Genomic DNA, 16,656 nt, shown 5'->3' with positions numbered 1-16,656 from the left:
AAGCTTCCAAAGCTTCAAAACTTCCAAAGCTTCCAAAGCTTCCAAAGCTTCAGAGGAGAAGTTGAGCCCTGGTTAACTTCAGGGTAATCAGCTTTGACGCGGTTCAGCAGCAGCCAGTCAGAATAGAGACGTCCATCCGCTGCCTTTTTCTTTTCTCTTTTTGTATTTCGGCTCCAGTGACCAGCGCGATCGAACTTTGTCGTCAGTCACGTGACGAGCGGCCAAAGCAGCTGAAAGTGTTTTGCCGTTTTGGAAGCTGTTTTGTCTGAAGCGTAGTAATAACCCTCGAGCGTTTCTGGCGCTTTGGAAGCTTTTGGTGTGAACGTACACAGTCGGTAACAGTCGTCTGTCACAAGCCCCGCCCCCTTTAAAAGCAGGTGGTGGTGGCTGCAGCCTTTCATAAGCCCCCCCCCTCTAAAAGCCCCCCCCCCGATCCACTTCCTGTCACATGATTCAGTTAAAACATGCGGATTAAAAAGAAAAAACAGATGGAACGAACACCTGCAGAAGAACAACGGAGGAGAAGAGCATGATGGGAAATCAGGGTGAGCTCAGAGTCCATGACGTCGCTGCCTCCTCCTACAGACGGACACATTTATAAGTTAAAAAAAACAAAAACAGTCCTGTGAAACTCCTCTTCCTCTTCCTCCTCCTCCTCCTCCTCTTCATCAGTTTGTACACGGTGACATCATCGATGACATCAGTCTGCTGCTTCCTGTTGCCTGGCGACCGCTCCGCTCTAGCGCTTCGACAGCTCGTTGGACAACCAGTCCAGACCCTCGTAGAGACCGGTGCCCTGGGTGGCGCAGGTGGCCTGGACGTGCCACTAGGGGGGGGGGGGACAGGGGACAGGTAATAATCAGTAATCAATAATATGGTTTATCAATAACATGGTTATAATCAATACTCAATAATATAATAGAATATAATATGGTTATAATCAATACTCAACAAGAGGGTTTATCAATAATATGGTTATAATCAATACTCAACAAGAAGGTTATCAATAATATGGTTATAATCAATACTCAACAAGAAGGTTATCAATAATATGGTTATAATCAATACTAATCAACACTCAACTAGAGGGGTTATCAATAATATGGTAATAATCAATACTAATCAATATTGATGAGGGTTTATCAATAACATGGTTATAATCAATACTAATCAATACTCAACTAGAGGGTTTATCAATAATATGGTTATAATCAATACTAATCAATACTCAACTAGAGGGTTTATCAATAATATGGTTATAATCAATACTAATCAATACTCAACTAGAGGGTTTATCAATAATATGGTTATAATCAATACTAATCAATACTCCAGAGGGGTTATCAATAATATGGTTATAATCAATACTAATCAATACTCCAGAGGGTTTATCAATAATATGGTTATAATCAATACTAATCAATACTCCAGAGGGTTTATCAATAATATGGTTATAATCAATACTAATCAATACTCCAGAGGGTTTATCAATAATATGGTTATAATCAATACTAATCAATACTCCAGAGGGTTTATCAATAATATGGTAATAATCAATACTAATCAATACTCCAGAGGGTTTATCAATAATATGGTTATAATCAATACTAATCAATACTCCAGAGGGTTTATCAATAATATGGTTATAATCAATACTCAACAAGAGGGGTTATCAATAATATGGTTATAATCAATACTAATCAATACTCAACTAGAGGGTTTATCAATAATATGGTTATAATCAATACTAATCAATACTCAACAAGAAGGGTTATCAATAATATGGTTATAATCAATACTAATCAATACTCCAGAGTGTTCATCACTGTATGGATCAGGTATTGATCAGGTATTGATTATTGATCCTTACGGTTCACTGTGTTGATAAGGTATAGATTATTGATCAGGTATAGATTATTGATCCTCACGGTTCACTGTATTGATCAGGTATAGATTATTGATCCTTACGGTTCACTGTATTGATCAGGTATAGATTATTGATCCTCACGGTTCACTGTATGATCGGGTATTGATCAGGTATTGATCAGGTATAGATTATTGATCCTCATGGTTCACTGTGTTGATAAGGTATCGATCAGGTATTGATTATTGATCCTTACAGTTCACAGTATGGATCAGATATTGACCAGGTATTGATTATTGATCCTCACGGTTCACTGTGTTGATAAGGTATAGATTATTGATAAGGTATAGATTATTGATCCTTACGTTTCACTGTGTTGATAAAGTATTGATTATTGATCAGGTATAGATTATTGATCCTCACGGTTCACTGTGTTGATAAGGTATAGATTATTGATCAGGTATAGATTATTGATCAGGTATAGGTTATTGATCCTCACGGTTCACTGTGTTGATAAGGCATAGATTATTGATCAGGTATAGATTATTGATCGGGTATAGATTATTGATCCTTACGGTTCGGCTGCGCAGGCTGTGCAGACCCAGTTTGTCGGTGAGCTCGCTGACTCCCATGGCGTTGGGGAGATCCTGTTTGTTGGCGAAGACGAGGAGAACGGCTTCTTTCAGCTCGTCCTCCTGGATCTGAGGAGAGAGAGAGATGATGATGATGTCACTACACAGAGAGGGTCACATGACTGATGATGTCACTACACAGAGAGGGTCACATGACTGATGATGTCACTACACAGAGAGGGTCACATGACTGATGATGTCACTGAGGAGTCACATGACTGATGACGACCGTATCAATCAATCAATCAACAGATCAATAGATAAAGGATCAATAAAGTGTTTCTCACCATCTTGGAGAGTTCCTCTGCAGACTCTGCTACTCGCTCTCTGTCGTTGCTGTCGACGACGAAGATCAGACCCTGAGAGAACAGACAGAACAGAGGTCAAAGGTCAGAGGTCAGAGGTCACCGTTAACCCTCTGAGGCCCAGAGACACGAGACCCACGGATCAATGGATCAATATTTATCAATGTTTATCAATGTTTATCAATATTTATCAATGTTTATCAATGTTTATCAATATTTATCAATGTTTGCAGTCGACTGTAAACACCAGATTTCTGCTTCTGTCTCTGATTGGTCGTCGGCCTCCATCAGAACTCATCGCCAGGTGAAACTGTGGAAGCAGGAAGTAACGTCGCCATGGGAACTCAACTCAGAAAAAAGTCTCCATGTGAGTGAACGGGAGTCAAAGTTTTATTTCTAATCTGATTGAACTGTGTCATGATAAAACTCTCAGTCCTCTACCCGTTTAAAACACCACGGTTCATGAAGAGAAACCAGCAGTTTGTGGTAAAACTGTTATAAAATCCGACGTGACGTCACCACATGGCGCCCGTTCCCTTTCAGCTGCTCCACTGTTACGGCCTTTGCACACTGAGTCCGCTTTTTTCGTCCGAAATTGCCGCACGTCAAAAAATAAATTGGACCTCATGTTGTGTTGATCATGTTTACACACCGAGTCCGAAACTTTCGTCCGTCATAAAAGTTTTCGGAACAGGTTCGGTTTAATGCGTTTTTCGCATCCGTGAAAAGTCTTTTGACCAATCACATCAGAGTTTAGAGGCTGGAGAGGGAGAGAGAAGGGAGGGGAGGGGGATCACCGCTGAGTGTGTGTCTGTGTGTGTGTGTGTGCGTGCGCCAGCCGCTGTTCAGGATCATGGAAATTGTCCGTCTTCTGTTTAATGTGTGAGCTAATAATCAATATCTATCAAACTGGACCTCTGACATCCTAAAATAAACAGTTGAAGTGATCATGATAGTTCTGCTGCTTACTAAGCTGGTCGATCCCCTCTACTGGCTCCTCTCAGGATGGACACAATAAAATTTTTCATTTCTCAACAAGTGAGACGAGAGAACCACAAAGTGCATCACTGCGTGACGATTTTGTCTCCCACAAAATAAAAACGCATGCGAATAAAACGCAACGGACTCAGTGTGCAAGGAGCCTGCACGTTACGTTTTTTGTCGGATGACGGATACGAAAAACGCATGCGAAAAAAACGGACTCAGTGTGCAAAGACCTTAACTGTAGTCTGAAGAGCATCTGCACTAAACACATTCTACTGTTGACGTTTACAACAAACTGATTATTTCTTGGTGTTTTAAACAGAGAGGTAAAGGTCAGAGAGTTTTATCATCACACAGTTCAATCGGATTAGAAACAAAACTTTGACTCCCGTTCACTCACATGGAGACTTTTTCAGAGTTGAGTTCCCATGGCGACGTTACTTCCTGCTTCCGCTTATGCTGCGTTCGATTGCACTCGGAACTCGGAAAGATCCAACACCTGACTCGGAAAAATGCAATAGAACGGCCCCTTGAAGTCGGAACTCTGACTCGGGAACTCGGGTAGGATCCAAGCAGCCCGAGTCGGTCGGAATTTCGTCACAGCAATATGGTGTCGCACACCACGAGAGGTATTTCTTTATTTAGGCTATTTATTTTCCAGCCTAGACATTTAAGCAAGGGAGAAGTTATGGAAAAGGGAATATAGCCTAGTTCCACGTGTAGCGTACTGCAGCAAGAGTTGAATCTGCACGGCTCGCTGTGACACATGCAGGATTCCCCTCGCTGGTGCGTTCAAGACCGTGTGTTGCAGAAGTGGCGTTTCTCTTTCTCTCTCTCCCCCAAGCAGCTAATGTTCTTCCCCAGCAGCAGCAGCTACTTTTTGATGCTCGAAAGATATGAGCTTACTGTGGCCGGCCATGTTTTCCAAGGTTGCGCAATGAAACGCATTTACCTCGGAGTCGGAATTTCCGACCGGGATCTTTCCGAGTTCCGAGTGCAATCGAACGCAGCATTAGACTCTCTGTTGATGGGAATAATTAGTTTATTAAGAAAAACACCACAGCTGGCTGGTTCTGGTTGTGGTTGTGGTTGTGGTACCTGTGTGTTCTGGAAGTAGTGTCTCCACAGAGGACGAATCTTGTCCTGACCGCCGACGTCCCAGACCGTGAAGCAGATGTTCTTGTACTCGACCGTCTCCACGTTGAAGCCTGAACACACACACACACACACACACACACACACACACACACACACACACACACACACACACACACACACACAGTCAGCATCAGTCTGATCGCAGGTTATAGATTATAGATGATTGATTACAGGGTTCCTACACATTTGAAATTTTAAAATTCCATACTTTTTCCAGACCCTAATTTCCAGACTTCTCAGTAAAAAATTCTAATAATTTGTGACATTTGAGTAAAAAGATGCGTGTCATTTAAATAAACCATGGAATTAATCATTTGTTTTCATTATTCTGAATTTGTATGCCGTTATGTCACCAAATAATTTCCAGGAGATTGTAGGTACAATAGGGCATACAATATAATTGACCCAAATAACATCAGATAAAACCAAACCCAGATAAGAAATATATTTCCATACAATAATTTCCATTTTCCTTACTTTTCCAGACCTGGAAATGTATAAAATCAAATTCTATACATTTCCATACTTTCCATACTTGCGTAGGAACCCTGTGATTATAAATTATTGATCGTTTACCGATAGTTGGGATGGTGGTGACGATCTCTCCGAGCTTCAGTTTGTACAGGATGGTCGTTTTACCGGCGGCGTCCAGACCCACTGAAACACAAACACACACACACACACACACAAAGTTAAACTGTCTGTCAGACGGAGAAAGAGTTAAAGGGACAGTTCAACATTTAGTCATATTCTCCTCTAGTCGTAGCAGGAGGTTCATTAGCTTGAACTATCGGTGCACATTCACCACGACAGGAAACAACAATGTATCCAGACTACAGACTAACTTTGTTTCACCAGGAGCACTGTCCCTTTAACGTTGCACCGCCCCGTTAGCTCGCAGCGCTGCTAGCCTCCGGTGGCTAACTGTGCTAGCTTTAGTTTCTGACAGCTCTAACTGTCTGTAGCCTATATTTATTTACCTTTGCACTGTACTATGCCAAGTGTTTCTGTACATTTAAAGCTATCAGTAAGCGATCCGGTGGTTTTGTCTAACTTCCTGTCAGCCGATGGAGTTAGCAGCCCCCGCCCTCGTCATGGATCTATTGGTCCTCGTCCCTACGTCACCACATTCACACACAGAGAGGACTGCCCCTTTATGCCGTTCTCTCTCCTCATTGGATAAAGGTTGTAGGATACAAGGAAAGTTTTCTCCTGGGCTCAGAGCAGAGCAGAGTGACTGACAGACCCGTGTTTCAGACCAAACACTCTATAGAAGTGATTGCTGTCGGAAGATACAACTATTTAAGACTTAGATTAACACAAACATTCACCTGACTTCTGATTTAATTGTCAATAAAATAAATAGAAACCTGTTCGCTCACCCACCAGCATAGATATGGAGCATTAGCCTGTTAGCCTGTTAGCTCACCCATCAGGATACTGTTAGCCTGTTAGCTCACCCATCAGCATAGATGTGGAGCGTTAGCCTGTTAGCTCACCCATCAGCATAGATATGGAGCGTTAGCCTGTTAGCCGTTAGCCTGCTAGCCTGTTAGCTCACCCATCAGCATAGATATGGAGCGTTAGCCTGTTAGCCGTTAGCCTGCTAGCCTGTTAGCTCACCCATCAGCATAGATATGGAGCGTTAGCCTGTTAGCTCACCCATCAGCATAGATATGGAGCGTTAGCCTGTTAGCCGTTAGCCTGTTAGCTCACCCATCAGCATAGATACGGAGCGTTAGCCTGTTAGCCTGCTAGCCGTTAGCTGTTAGCCTGTTAGCTCACCCATCAGCATAGATAAGGAGCGTTAGCCTGTTAGCCTGCTAGCCGTTAGCTGTTAGCCTGTTAGCTCACCCATCAGGATCCTCATCTGCTTCTTCCCGAAGAACCGGGAGAACAGAGAGGAGATCGTCAGGCCCATGTCGCTGCTTCGTCCCGGTGGTTCCGGTTCGGTCGGTCGGTGGGTCCGGGTCAGGGGCTGGGATTCGAACCGGGAGCGGCGCCGGTCGGTCGGTCGGTGGGAACCGGGGAACGGACCGGGAACAGACCGGGAACAGACGGAGATGAACCGGAGTGGGCGCAGCTCCTCCTCGGTGCCACGTCCAGGCCAACGCGGAATAAATGACGTCACTGCTGTGAAAAACTTTATTGACAGTGTTTTTTACCGTTGATGCGTTCACGGTCCAAGAGGAAGCCCGGACACTCGAAGACTTTTGTACTTCACCAAATAAAAACAAGAGTACCCGTATGCAGGGACATCCATACACCGTTGTTAAGTTAGTCAATCAACTAACAGGTTTATTTAATTAGTTTAGTTGATTAAAAACGTCATGAAAACACACGTTTATCAGAAATTAACAACATAAAGTTGTTATCACTCTGCTGTCAGTCTTAACTGTAGGTTAATGAAATCAAAACAAACACAGACAACTGAAACATGCGTCATAACGTTACCGTACGCCATCGTGTAATAATTTAATAATAGCCTATATTATAAAACGTATTATATTTATTGTTTCTTTCCTGTCTTCCGTAGTTAGAAATTCCCGGTGTCCTGAAGGCATCACTGAATTCCCGCCTCCTCCTCCTCCTCCTCCAGCTCCGGTTCAGTCCAACATGGCGGCTGCTCGCTGGCAGTTCTCGGTCTGTGTTTGTTGTATTTACACTTCTACACTTTCTGTATAAACCCAGTTTGTGTTATAATCCAGTAACTAGTGGAGCTCGTTAAACCGACCGATCACCGATCGACCAGGTAAGAACCGGAGACTAACGTCGGTGTTTCTGTCGGTTAACGTTCAAGTTTCAGTCTGAGCTGTAAAACCCGGTGACAGGAACTGATGGGATCGATAATCGATCTGATCAAACTGATCAACACTGAGACTGAGCTCACTGTGACGTCACGAACAGCTGTTTTTGAGCCTGACAAATGTATAAATATCTATATATTTTATTTATTTATATTTATTCATCTCAGACTAACGACAGACCTGTGACAATAATCATTCTATACTTTTATTGATCAATTAATCGATTGATAGATTAAAGGGATACGCCAACATTTTTTTCTTCGTGTCTTGCCTCACTCCCAAGTCCATGACCAGCAGATAGACACCATCGTTTCCACTGTGCGTGCAGTAACCATGGAGATAGAGCCGAATCGCCCGTAATTAGCTTAGCTCAAACACTGGAAGTGTATGGGTAGTGTTAGCCTGCCTCCTACCTAAAGTCGCTAATTAGCTTAGCTCAAACGCTGGAAGTGTATGGGTAGTGTTAGCCTGCCTCCACCTAAAGTCACTAATTAGCTTAGCTCAAACACTGGAAGTGTATGGGTAGTGTTAGCCTGCCTCCACCTAAAGTCATCAGAGAAACTCTTCAGCAACTCTAAAGGGAAACCGGCGGGCTGATCTTCGTCTCAGAGTTGACAAAACTCTCCGGTAAGGCATCTTGAGCGGTCAAATGCCGCTAACGGGACGAGATCGGTCAAAACGGAGGGTTCAAGCAAAGACGCTTTATTTTGGTTCAAGCTAGCTACATCGAGGGTAGCTTAGCTTCCTATTTCAAAGTAAAAGCACACATTCTATCGTCATAGGCAGGCTAACGCTACCCATACACTTCCAGTGTTTGAGTTAAGCTAATTAGCGACTTTAGGTGGAGGCAGGCTAACGCTACCCATACACTTCCAGTGTTTGAGCTAAGCTAATTAGCGACTTTAGGTGGAGGCAGGCTAACACTACCCATACACTTCCAGTGTTTGAGCTAAGCTAATTAGCGACTTTAGGTGTAGGCAGGCTAACACTACCCATACACTTCCAGTGTTTGAGCTAAGCTAATTAGCGACTTTAGGTAGGAGGCAGGCTAACACTACCCATACACTTCCAGTGTTTGAGCTAAGCTAATTAGCGACTTTAGGTGGAGGCAGGCTAACACTACCCATACACTTCCAGTGTTTGAGCTAAGCTAATTAGCGACTTTAGGTGGAGGCAGGCTAACACTACCCATACACTTCCAGTGTTTGAGCTAAGCTAATTAGCGACTTTAGGTGGAGGCAGGCTAACACTACCCATACACTTCCAGTGTTTGAGCTAAGCTAATTAGCGACTTTAGGTGGAGGCAGGCTAACACTACCCATACACTTCCAGTGTTTGAGCTAAGCTAATTAGCGACTTTAGGTAGGAGGCAGGCTAACACTACCCATACACTTCCAGTGTTTGAGCTAAGCTAATTACGGCGATACGGCTCTATCTCCATGGTTACTGCACGCACAGTGGAAAGGATGGTGTCTATCTGCTGGTCATGGACTCAGGAGTGAGGCAAGACACGGAGAAAAAAAAAATGTTGGTGTATCCCTTTAAATATTGATGAGTATTGATCCGGCCTGTGGTTGTTCTGTGTCGACAGGTTGAGTCCACCATGGTCCGGCCCAGATCCACATGAACCGGGTCGGACCGGCGCCTCGTCATCGTCGTCGTCGTCATGGAGAAGTTTGGGATGAGCTTCGGCGGCGGTCCGAGCAGGAAGGAGCTGCTGGACGCGGTGGAGCTGCAGAAGAAGCAGCTGGTCCAGTACCAGAGCCGCTTCAAGGACCTGGTCCGCGCCTACAAGAGTCTGCTGAAGGAGAAGGAGGCGCTGGAGTCGAGCCTCAGGGCGCTGACCGCCGCACCCGACCAGGACCAGGAGGACCAGGACCAGGACCAGGACCAGGACCGCCATGCAGGGTTACTACACATTTGAAATTTCCAAATTCCATACTTTTTCCAGACCCTAATTAAAAAAAAATTCTAATAATTTGTGATACTTGAGTAAATAGTTGTTATTAGTTTTTTTTTAGTTTAGTTTATTATTACAGGACAGTGTACAATACCATTAATCAATTTTAGAACAATGAAGAGATGGTTGTACCAGATTTAGCCACTAGGGCTCATTTCCATCTGTAGTCCCAACATAAAACTCACAATACAAATCACAATAAAATACAGATCACAGGAAAATACAGGAGAAACCCAAGACATAGAACGACACAGGTGAACTCTTGGACGGCACAGAGGCAACACACACACACACACACACCGCCACACAAGTAGCCAAGTTGTGCATTATATTAAAAAAAATTATGCAATTAATCATTTGTTTTCGTTATTCTGAATGTGTATGCCATTATGTCACCAAATACTTTCCAGGAGATTGTAGCTAGGTACAAAATAATTAACCCAAATATCTTCAGATCAGACCAAACCCAGATCAGTATTAAGATAAATATATTTCCATACAATAGTTTCCATTTTCCATTCTTTTCCAGGCTTGGAAATGTATAAAATCTAATTCTATACTTTCCATACTTGCGTAGGAACCCTGGCCATGACATCACCGCCGCCGCCGCCGCCGCCGGCCCCGAGCTGCTGCCGGACGACGGCTTCTCTCTGCACAGCGAGGACAGCGAGGACACGCCCACTGAGCCCAGAGGCGACCAATCAGAGGACGAGCTGGGAGGACAGGTGACCTCACCGCTTCATCAGTTACTCATGAAAGTACTAGTTAGTAAAATGCTCAAACGTGTCAAATTATTTGGACTCTGTTTACCTGGATTCCAAATCTTCACATTTATTTTCCAGCTTGGCTACGTTAGCAGTGAGGGACTTGACAGTAGTTTTCAACTCAGCGATGTCATCTGAGCACTCAGTGAGCGCGTACTCCATCTCCCCGACCGTACCTTTTAGCTCGGACACGGTAGCATCGGTAGCTGCTTTATCATTCGCCAGCTGTGTTTTCACCGCTTGCAGGTCGAGCTTGATAGTAGACAGAACATCGCCGAGGGTATCTTGGAGTTCCTTCTTAAAAATAGCAGCAATGTCTTTCCGTAGCGAAGTCAGCAACTCGAGCTTGAGGGCAGCAATGTCAGGATTGGCTTGCGTCGAGGCGACACCTGTAGGAGTCGGCGGCCTACTCGAGGGTGGGGTCGCGGTTTGCAGACCAGGCCTCAGATGTGTCTGGATAATATTGCGAGTATTGCGAGACATTTTACGTAGTCCAAAGTAAGTACTGTTGTATAACACAGGACAAAAAAAGTAATCTAAAAGCGCAGAAGAATAACAATTTTTATCGAAATCGGCAGGAGCTTCCAAACTCACGTCCTACTTTATCCACCACTTTATTTTCCCAGGATCCATTGCGTCACACCACAACAGAAGTCGGTTTTAGTAGCATTCTAGCTAGCGGCTAACTGGTAGCGTTAGCCGGCGGTGTAGGCACCAAATGTGGGGGCTCTGGGCTGCCAAAACCGTGTTGACTAAATCTGATGTTTGTTAAGTCTATAAAACAAATTATTGAACAAACATTACTATTTCTGTGTCCACGTTTTTGTAATTAGTCATGGTTATCGTAGTTGTTAGCTTAGCTGCTGCTGACAGCTAACAGCAGCAGCTAAGCTAACATCAGGACGTCAGCTGTTAAAACCCTCCTGTTGTGGGACACCACATGAAACTACTCCAGTTAGCTCAGTCATGTTGGAACTAGGATATCCACTGGAGAAAATATTTTTTCATGGAGCGTTTATTGAGTTATTTAAGACACTGCTAACGGCTAACAGCTAACGGTTAGCCCAGCTATGGTTAATCTAAAATGTAATGAATGGAGTGTCATGGCGACATCCAGCGTCGTTCTCCGGAAAGTGGTGGATTAAAGGCTCAGCAGCGCCCCCTTTAATACGTTATTTAAAGACACAGCGCTTTTATTCTGAAATGCGTCGGGGTTCAGACGGAGGCTCCAGTCTCTCTGATCCAACAGGACTTTACTGATACTGGTACTGGAAAAGTAGCGCCATTAGGAACGCCGTTTATTTATTTATAACGCTGTTTAACACCATTTATTCTCCTCTCCTTCTCCTTTGGTTCAGACTGCGGCGGCGGCGGCGGTGGAGCCCGAGGCTGAGAGCGGCGGCGCTGTGATGGGGGCGGAGCCTCAGCAGCAGCAGGCCACGCCCCCTCCCGAGGAGCGGCGGCTGCTGCAGCTGCGCGGCCAGCTGAGCACGCTGACCGTCGCCATCGCCACGGTGACGCAGGAGAAGTCGCGCATGGAGGCCGGTTTCCAGGCCGACAAGCGGCAGCTGAAGCAGGAAGTGGAGGAGCTGCGGCAGCGCCTGGTCGCCGTGGAGACGCAGCAGGAGGAGGAGCTGCGCGGCGTGCGGCAGCAGCTGGCGGAGAGCCGCGCGCGCGTCATCACGCAGCAGCACGACCGGCAGCGGGAGCAGAGCGACCACGCCACGCAGCTGCACGAGCTGCAGCGCCTCCTGCAGCGCCACCGGGACACCATCGCCCTGACGACGCAGGCCGCCGACCGCGGCGCCGAGGCCGAGCTGGGCCGGCTGAGGGAGGAGACGGACCGGCTGCGGACCAAGCTGCTCGCCGCCGAGCAGAACCAGAACAAACCGGATCCCAGAGTCGACGAGCTGCAGAGAGAACTGGTCCAGGTGAAGAACCAGTTCCAGGACCAGACCAGCAACGAGAGTCGCAAGGTGAGACCAGCTGGACCAGATTAGACCAGATTAGACCAGATTAGACCAGGTCCAGATTAGACCAGGTCAGACTGGGTCCAGATTAGACCAGCTGGACCAGATTAGACCAGCTGGACCAGGTCCAGATTAGACCAGCTGGACCAGGTCCAGATTAGACCAGATTAGACCAGATTAGACCAGGTCCAGATTAGACCAGCTGGACCAGGTCCAGATTAGACCAGGTCCAGATTAGACCAGGTCAGACCAGGTCCAGATTAGACCAGCTGGACCAGGTCCAGATTAGACCAGGTCCAGATTAGACCAGGTCAGACCAGGTCCAGATTAGACCAGGTCCAGATTAGACCAGGTCCAGATTAGACCGGGTCAGACCAGACCCACAACGAGACTCGTAAAGTGAGACTAGGGATGAGCTTTAGGTTGCATATATGTAGTTCTTACGCATAAATACTTGAATATGAATCTTATTTGTAGATAAACCAGTTATAGTTATGTTAAACAGTTTTCTTGAGGGATGCACTTTTTGTTTTAACTCTTTCACGACCATTGACGAGTAAACTCGTCAAAACCGTTTTTTTACAGATTAGGATAATAGACACTCTGAGGTCCCTGTGTGTGAATATGGTTCCTCTGATATGTAAAACTGTTTTAAACTAAAATCAAAACATAATGTTTTTTATAAACTGTGTGATCTTGGTTTAGTTTGAGTAATCGTTCTCCTTGAATGCTGCTCTGGGGACAGCGTGCAGCGCTGTGCGGCTGTCGGCTACAGTGCTGCCACTTTCTCGCTGAATCTGGCGACTTTCCAAACCCTCTTTTGACAAAAGCGACCGACGACAAATCTGGCGACTTCCTCCGGTGCTGTTACAAACGTTTCTGGTTTGGAGACTCGGATCTGAAAGCCGGTTATCACTGCTGTTTTCATGGTGCAGCGGGCGCTGTGCAGCGGGGGCTGTGCAGGTGATGTACAGAGTTCGGTTCGACGTGAGATAAAAGGTAAACAAATAGCCAAAAACATGTGGTCCTGAGCGGATGTGCTGAAGAATTAGTGTGGTCGCGAAAGAGTTAATGGTTTTAAAGAGTCTGGAGTTTAGGTCGTTGCAGTTTGTAAACTAAACATTGAAACTCAGCCCCTCCTCCTCTGGGGCTAAGCTGTTAGCCTCCTGCCCCAAACAGCAGCCGTTGTCATGACAACAAAGGAAAGGAAACACAGTCTGAGTGAAGCTCTGGTGCCGTGGGCCGATAGCCGACCGTCACCAACACCGGGAGCCTCCAGTGTTGTGTTGTTATGTCGTGTTGAGCTGGGAAGACGGTGTTAGCGGCGAATGCTAACCCGCTACCGCTAGCTAGCCGAAGTTAGCATGGAGCTAGCTCACTACAACGGTCCTCATACTTGTTACCAGTGTCGGTGACGATGGGGAATCGGTCGGCGGCTCCAGCGCTTCACTCAGACTGTGTTTATTTTACTTTGTTGTCATGACAACTGCTGCTGAGAGAGAGAGACGTGCTAGCTGCTAGCACTCGTTAGCATCAGAGACAGCTAGTGCAGCTAGCAGCCCTGAGCTACTACTCTGCTGCACGTAGCTTCACCTGAGCTCTGTCATTGGCTGGAGAGAAAACACAGACTCACTTTAGCGTTGATAAACTTATGTGTGTGTGATGTGTTTCAGGCCGTGGAGCTGGAGGAGCGAGCTCGTGAGCGCGCGGCGGCGGCGGAGAGCCGCGCGGCCGGTCTGGAGCAGCGTGTGTCGGAGCTGTCGGAGCTGCTCGGAGCGGCGGAGAAGAACCGGCAGCGGGACCAGACGACGGCCCAGAGGCTCCGGGACCGCGTGCTGCAGCTCGACACCGAGAACAAGACGCTCGCCATCGCCGCCGCCGGCCGGACGGCCCGCGACCGCGACCGCGACCTGGACGTGGACCTGGACGTGGCGGCGCTGAAGGAGAAGATGGAGAAGCTGAAGAAGCTGCTGCAGCTGAAGAACCAGAACCAGAACCAGAACCAGAACCAGGACCAGGACCAGAGCATCCAGCAGCTGCTGCAGACCGAGCCGTTGCCCGGCGACACAGCCACGTTGCCCGGCGACGACACCGTGGCGACGGCGGCGCTGCAGCAGGAGCTGAGGCAGCTGAAGGACGAGTTTGAGCGCTACAAGCTGCGAGCGCAGGTCGGTTGGTTTGGATAAAAGCATTACACAATACAATACAAACACACAATACGTTATAATAGAAACACAATACAAACCAGAACACAACTAGTAGTGTAGTCTATGTGATACTCAGCTATACTCAGTATAAATACTTCAGTATAGCCAGTACAACTAAACTATCTAACTAAAGTAATTGTCAGTGGTTCTCAGAGTGGAGGGTTGACAGGGTTCAAGGCTCCACTACTTTTTATTCTCATTTTACCTCTTTTTACTAGAATTTCTGCACTTTTTTCATCATTGTTTTAATGTTTATTTGTTTTTTTGAAATTTTACCACTTTTCCTAGAATTTTTTTGAGAAGTTTTACCACATTTTTCTACAATAGTTTTTACCACTTTTTCTAGAATTCTTGAGTAATTAGACCACTTTCTTCTCAAAATAAATTTTACTATTTACTATATACTATTTTTACTTTTACCACTTTTTTCTAATATTGTTTGACTTCTTTTTTTCTTTTTCTTTTTTTAATTTTATCACTTTTCCTAGAATTCCTTTCAGAAATTTTACCAGTTTCTTCTGAGAGATTTTACCAGATTTTTTTTTTAAAAAAAGAGAGAAATTGTACCACTTTTTTCCCAGAAATGTCTCTACAATCTTTCCAAAATGTAGCTACGCCTAATTTAAACGAGCGTCCAGCGTCTATGTGATACAAGTATGAACAGTTTACCACCTAGAAAGCAGTTTACCCACTACAACACATTAGACTACACCACTGGTTGCTAGGTAACAGCAGTTTACCCACTACACAACATTAGACTACACCGCTGGTTGCTAGGTAACAGCAGTTTACCCACTACAACACATTAGACTACACCGCTGCTACAACACGTGAACTGCACCTTTAATCGCTGTCAGTTACAATCTCAACGTTTTGTTACCAGGTGGTTCTGAAGAACAAGAACGCTAGAGACGGTTGCCAGGCGACGCAGCTGGAGGAGCAGCGGGCGCAGCTGTCGGAGCTGAAGGAGAAGTACATCACCCTGCGTATCCACGGCGACGAGGCCGAGGCGCGCCACGCCCGCGAGCTGGAGGAGCGCGCGGCGGCGGCGGCGGCGCTGCAGCAGAGCGCGCGGCGGGAAGCGTTAGCCGCGGCGGCGACGCACCGCGACGAGCTGCTGCGTCTGGAGGCGGAGCTTCACAAGCAGCGGGAACGCACGATGGCGCTGCTGCAGGAGAAGGACGGCGAGCTGGAGCGGCTACGCAGCGCCAACGCTAACCTCGCCGCTACCGCCAGCGCTAACGCCGCAGATCAGGCCGAAGAGGACGAGCCGCGGCCGGACGGCGAGGGCGACGCGGTTGCCGTGGCGCTGCGGCGCGTGGCGGTCGCCGAGCCGACGCTGCTGCTGTACGGCGAGCAGCTGGCCAGGAAGGAGGCGGAGCTCGCCGCGCTGCGCCGCCACAAACACGCGCTGGAGGACGAGGCGCGGCGGCTGCGCGGCCGGCTGGCGGCCGACGGCCAGCGCCACGGCGACGAGGAGGCGGAGCTACGGCAGCGACTGGAGAAGCTGAGCCGCGACCGCAGCAGAGAAGGAGCCAACATGGAGTATCTGAAGAACGTCGTCTACAAGTTCCTCACGCTGCCCGACGGCGGCGGCCGCCAGCACGCGCTCAACGCCGTGCTCACCGTGCTGCACTTCAGCCCCGCTGAGAGGCAGGGCGTGATGCGGCTGCAGGGGGCGGGGCCGGCCACCTGGTGGACCAATCAGAGATGAGATGAGGGGGCGTCGGCCTGGTGGACCAATCAGAGATGAGATAATATGTGTGGCGGCCTGGGAAAACCCGTCGGATGTCGCGGACGTTCGATTGTGGCAAATAGCCAAAATAGGTGGAAAAGTACTATTTCCATGATTTTGATATTTTGTGTGATTCTGGTACTTTGAACTCTCTACTACATCGTGGTGAATAAATATTTTAAGAAAACAAAACGGAAAGTACTTATTTTTATGTTTTTGTGGCGAGTGAAGCGTTTCATTTTCACCTGAGACACAGAACAGCTGATCTGC

The 16,656-nt window shown here is 46.8% G+C and overlaps 2 protein-coding genes across 2 annotated transcripts; one reads left to right on the top strand and one right to left on the bottom strand.

The window, feature by feature from the left end:
* Window positions 1–328: 328 nt before the first annotated feature.
* On the bottom strand, window positions 329–7,057 carry LOC146962218 (ADP-ribosylation factor 4). The gene is made up of 6 exons (XM_085769075.1): window positions 6,798–7,057; window positions 5,520–5,600; window positions 4,884–4,993; window positions 2,784–2,855; window positions 2,440–2,565; window positions 329–826 (listed from the first exon to the last, which is right to left on the bottom strand). Exons 1-6 carry the CDS (start codon window positions 6,862–6,864, stop codon window positions 740–742), a joined length of 543 nt encoding a protein of 180 aa, XP_085625201.1. The 5' UTR covers window positions 6,865–7,057; the 3' UTR covers window positions 329–739.
* Window positions 7,058–7,512: 455 nt separating this feature from the next.
* gcc1 (GRIP and coiled-coil domain containing 1) lies at window positions 7,513–16,401 on the top strand. Its single transcript, XM_085768881.1, has 6 exons — window positions 7,513–7,695; window positions 9,342–9,654; window positions 10,302–10,435; window positions 11,833–12,450; window positions 14,118–14,612; window positions 15,535–16,401. Exons 2-6 carry the CDS (start codon window positions 9,417–9,419, stop codon window positions 16,363–16,365), a joined length of 2,316 nt encoding a protein of 771 aa, XP_085625007.1. The 5' UTR covers window positions 7,513–7,695; window positions 9,342–9,416; the 3' UTR covers window positions 16,366–16,401.
* The last annotated feature ends 255 nt before the right edge of the window (window positions 16,402–16,656 follow it).

Source organism: Trachurus japonicus, chromosome 23 (assembly GCF_045865225.1).
Source record: "Trachurus japonicus isolate A0001 chromosome 23, Traja_1.0".
Lineage (NCBI taxonomy): Eukaryota > Metazoa > Chordata > Actinopteri > Carangiformes > Carangidae > Trachurus > Trachurus japonicus.
The sequence above is the reverse complement of the archived record's forward strand: the minus strand, read 5'-3'. Positions and strand labels throughout refer to the sequence as shown.

Bases quoted from the DNA above. Each gene is read 5' to 3' on its own strand.
- gcc1 (XM_085768881.1), top strand. From the start codon at position 9,417: ATGGAGAAGTTTGGGATGAGCTTCGGCGGCGGTCCGAGCAGGAAGGAG. The intron at 9,655-10,301 runs CAGGGTTACTAC...ACCCTGGCCATG, and splicing joins CCAGGACCAGGACCGCCATG to ACATCACCGCCGCCGCCGCC. The intron at 10,436-11,832 runs GTGACCTCACCG...CCTTTGGTTCAG, and splicing joins AGGACGAGCTGGGAGGACAG to ACTGCGGCGGCGGCGGCGGT.
- LOC146962218 (XM_085769075.1), bottom strand. From the start codon at position 6,864: ATGGGCCTGACGATCTCCTCTCTGTTCTCCCGGTTCTTCGGGAAGAAG. The intron at 4,994-5,519 runs GTAAACGATCAA...GTGTGTGTTCAG, and splicing joins CACCACCATCCCAACTATCG to GCTTCAACGTGGAGACGGTC. The intron at 2,566-2,783 runs GTGAGAAACACT...CTCTCTCCTCAG, and splicing joins CAGAGGAACTCTCCAAGATG to ATCCAGGAGGACGAGCTGAA.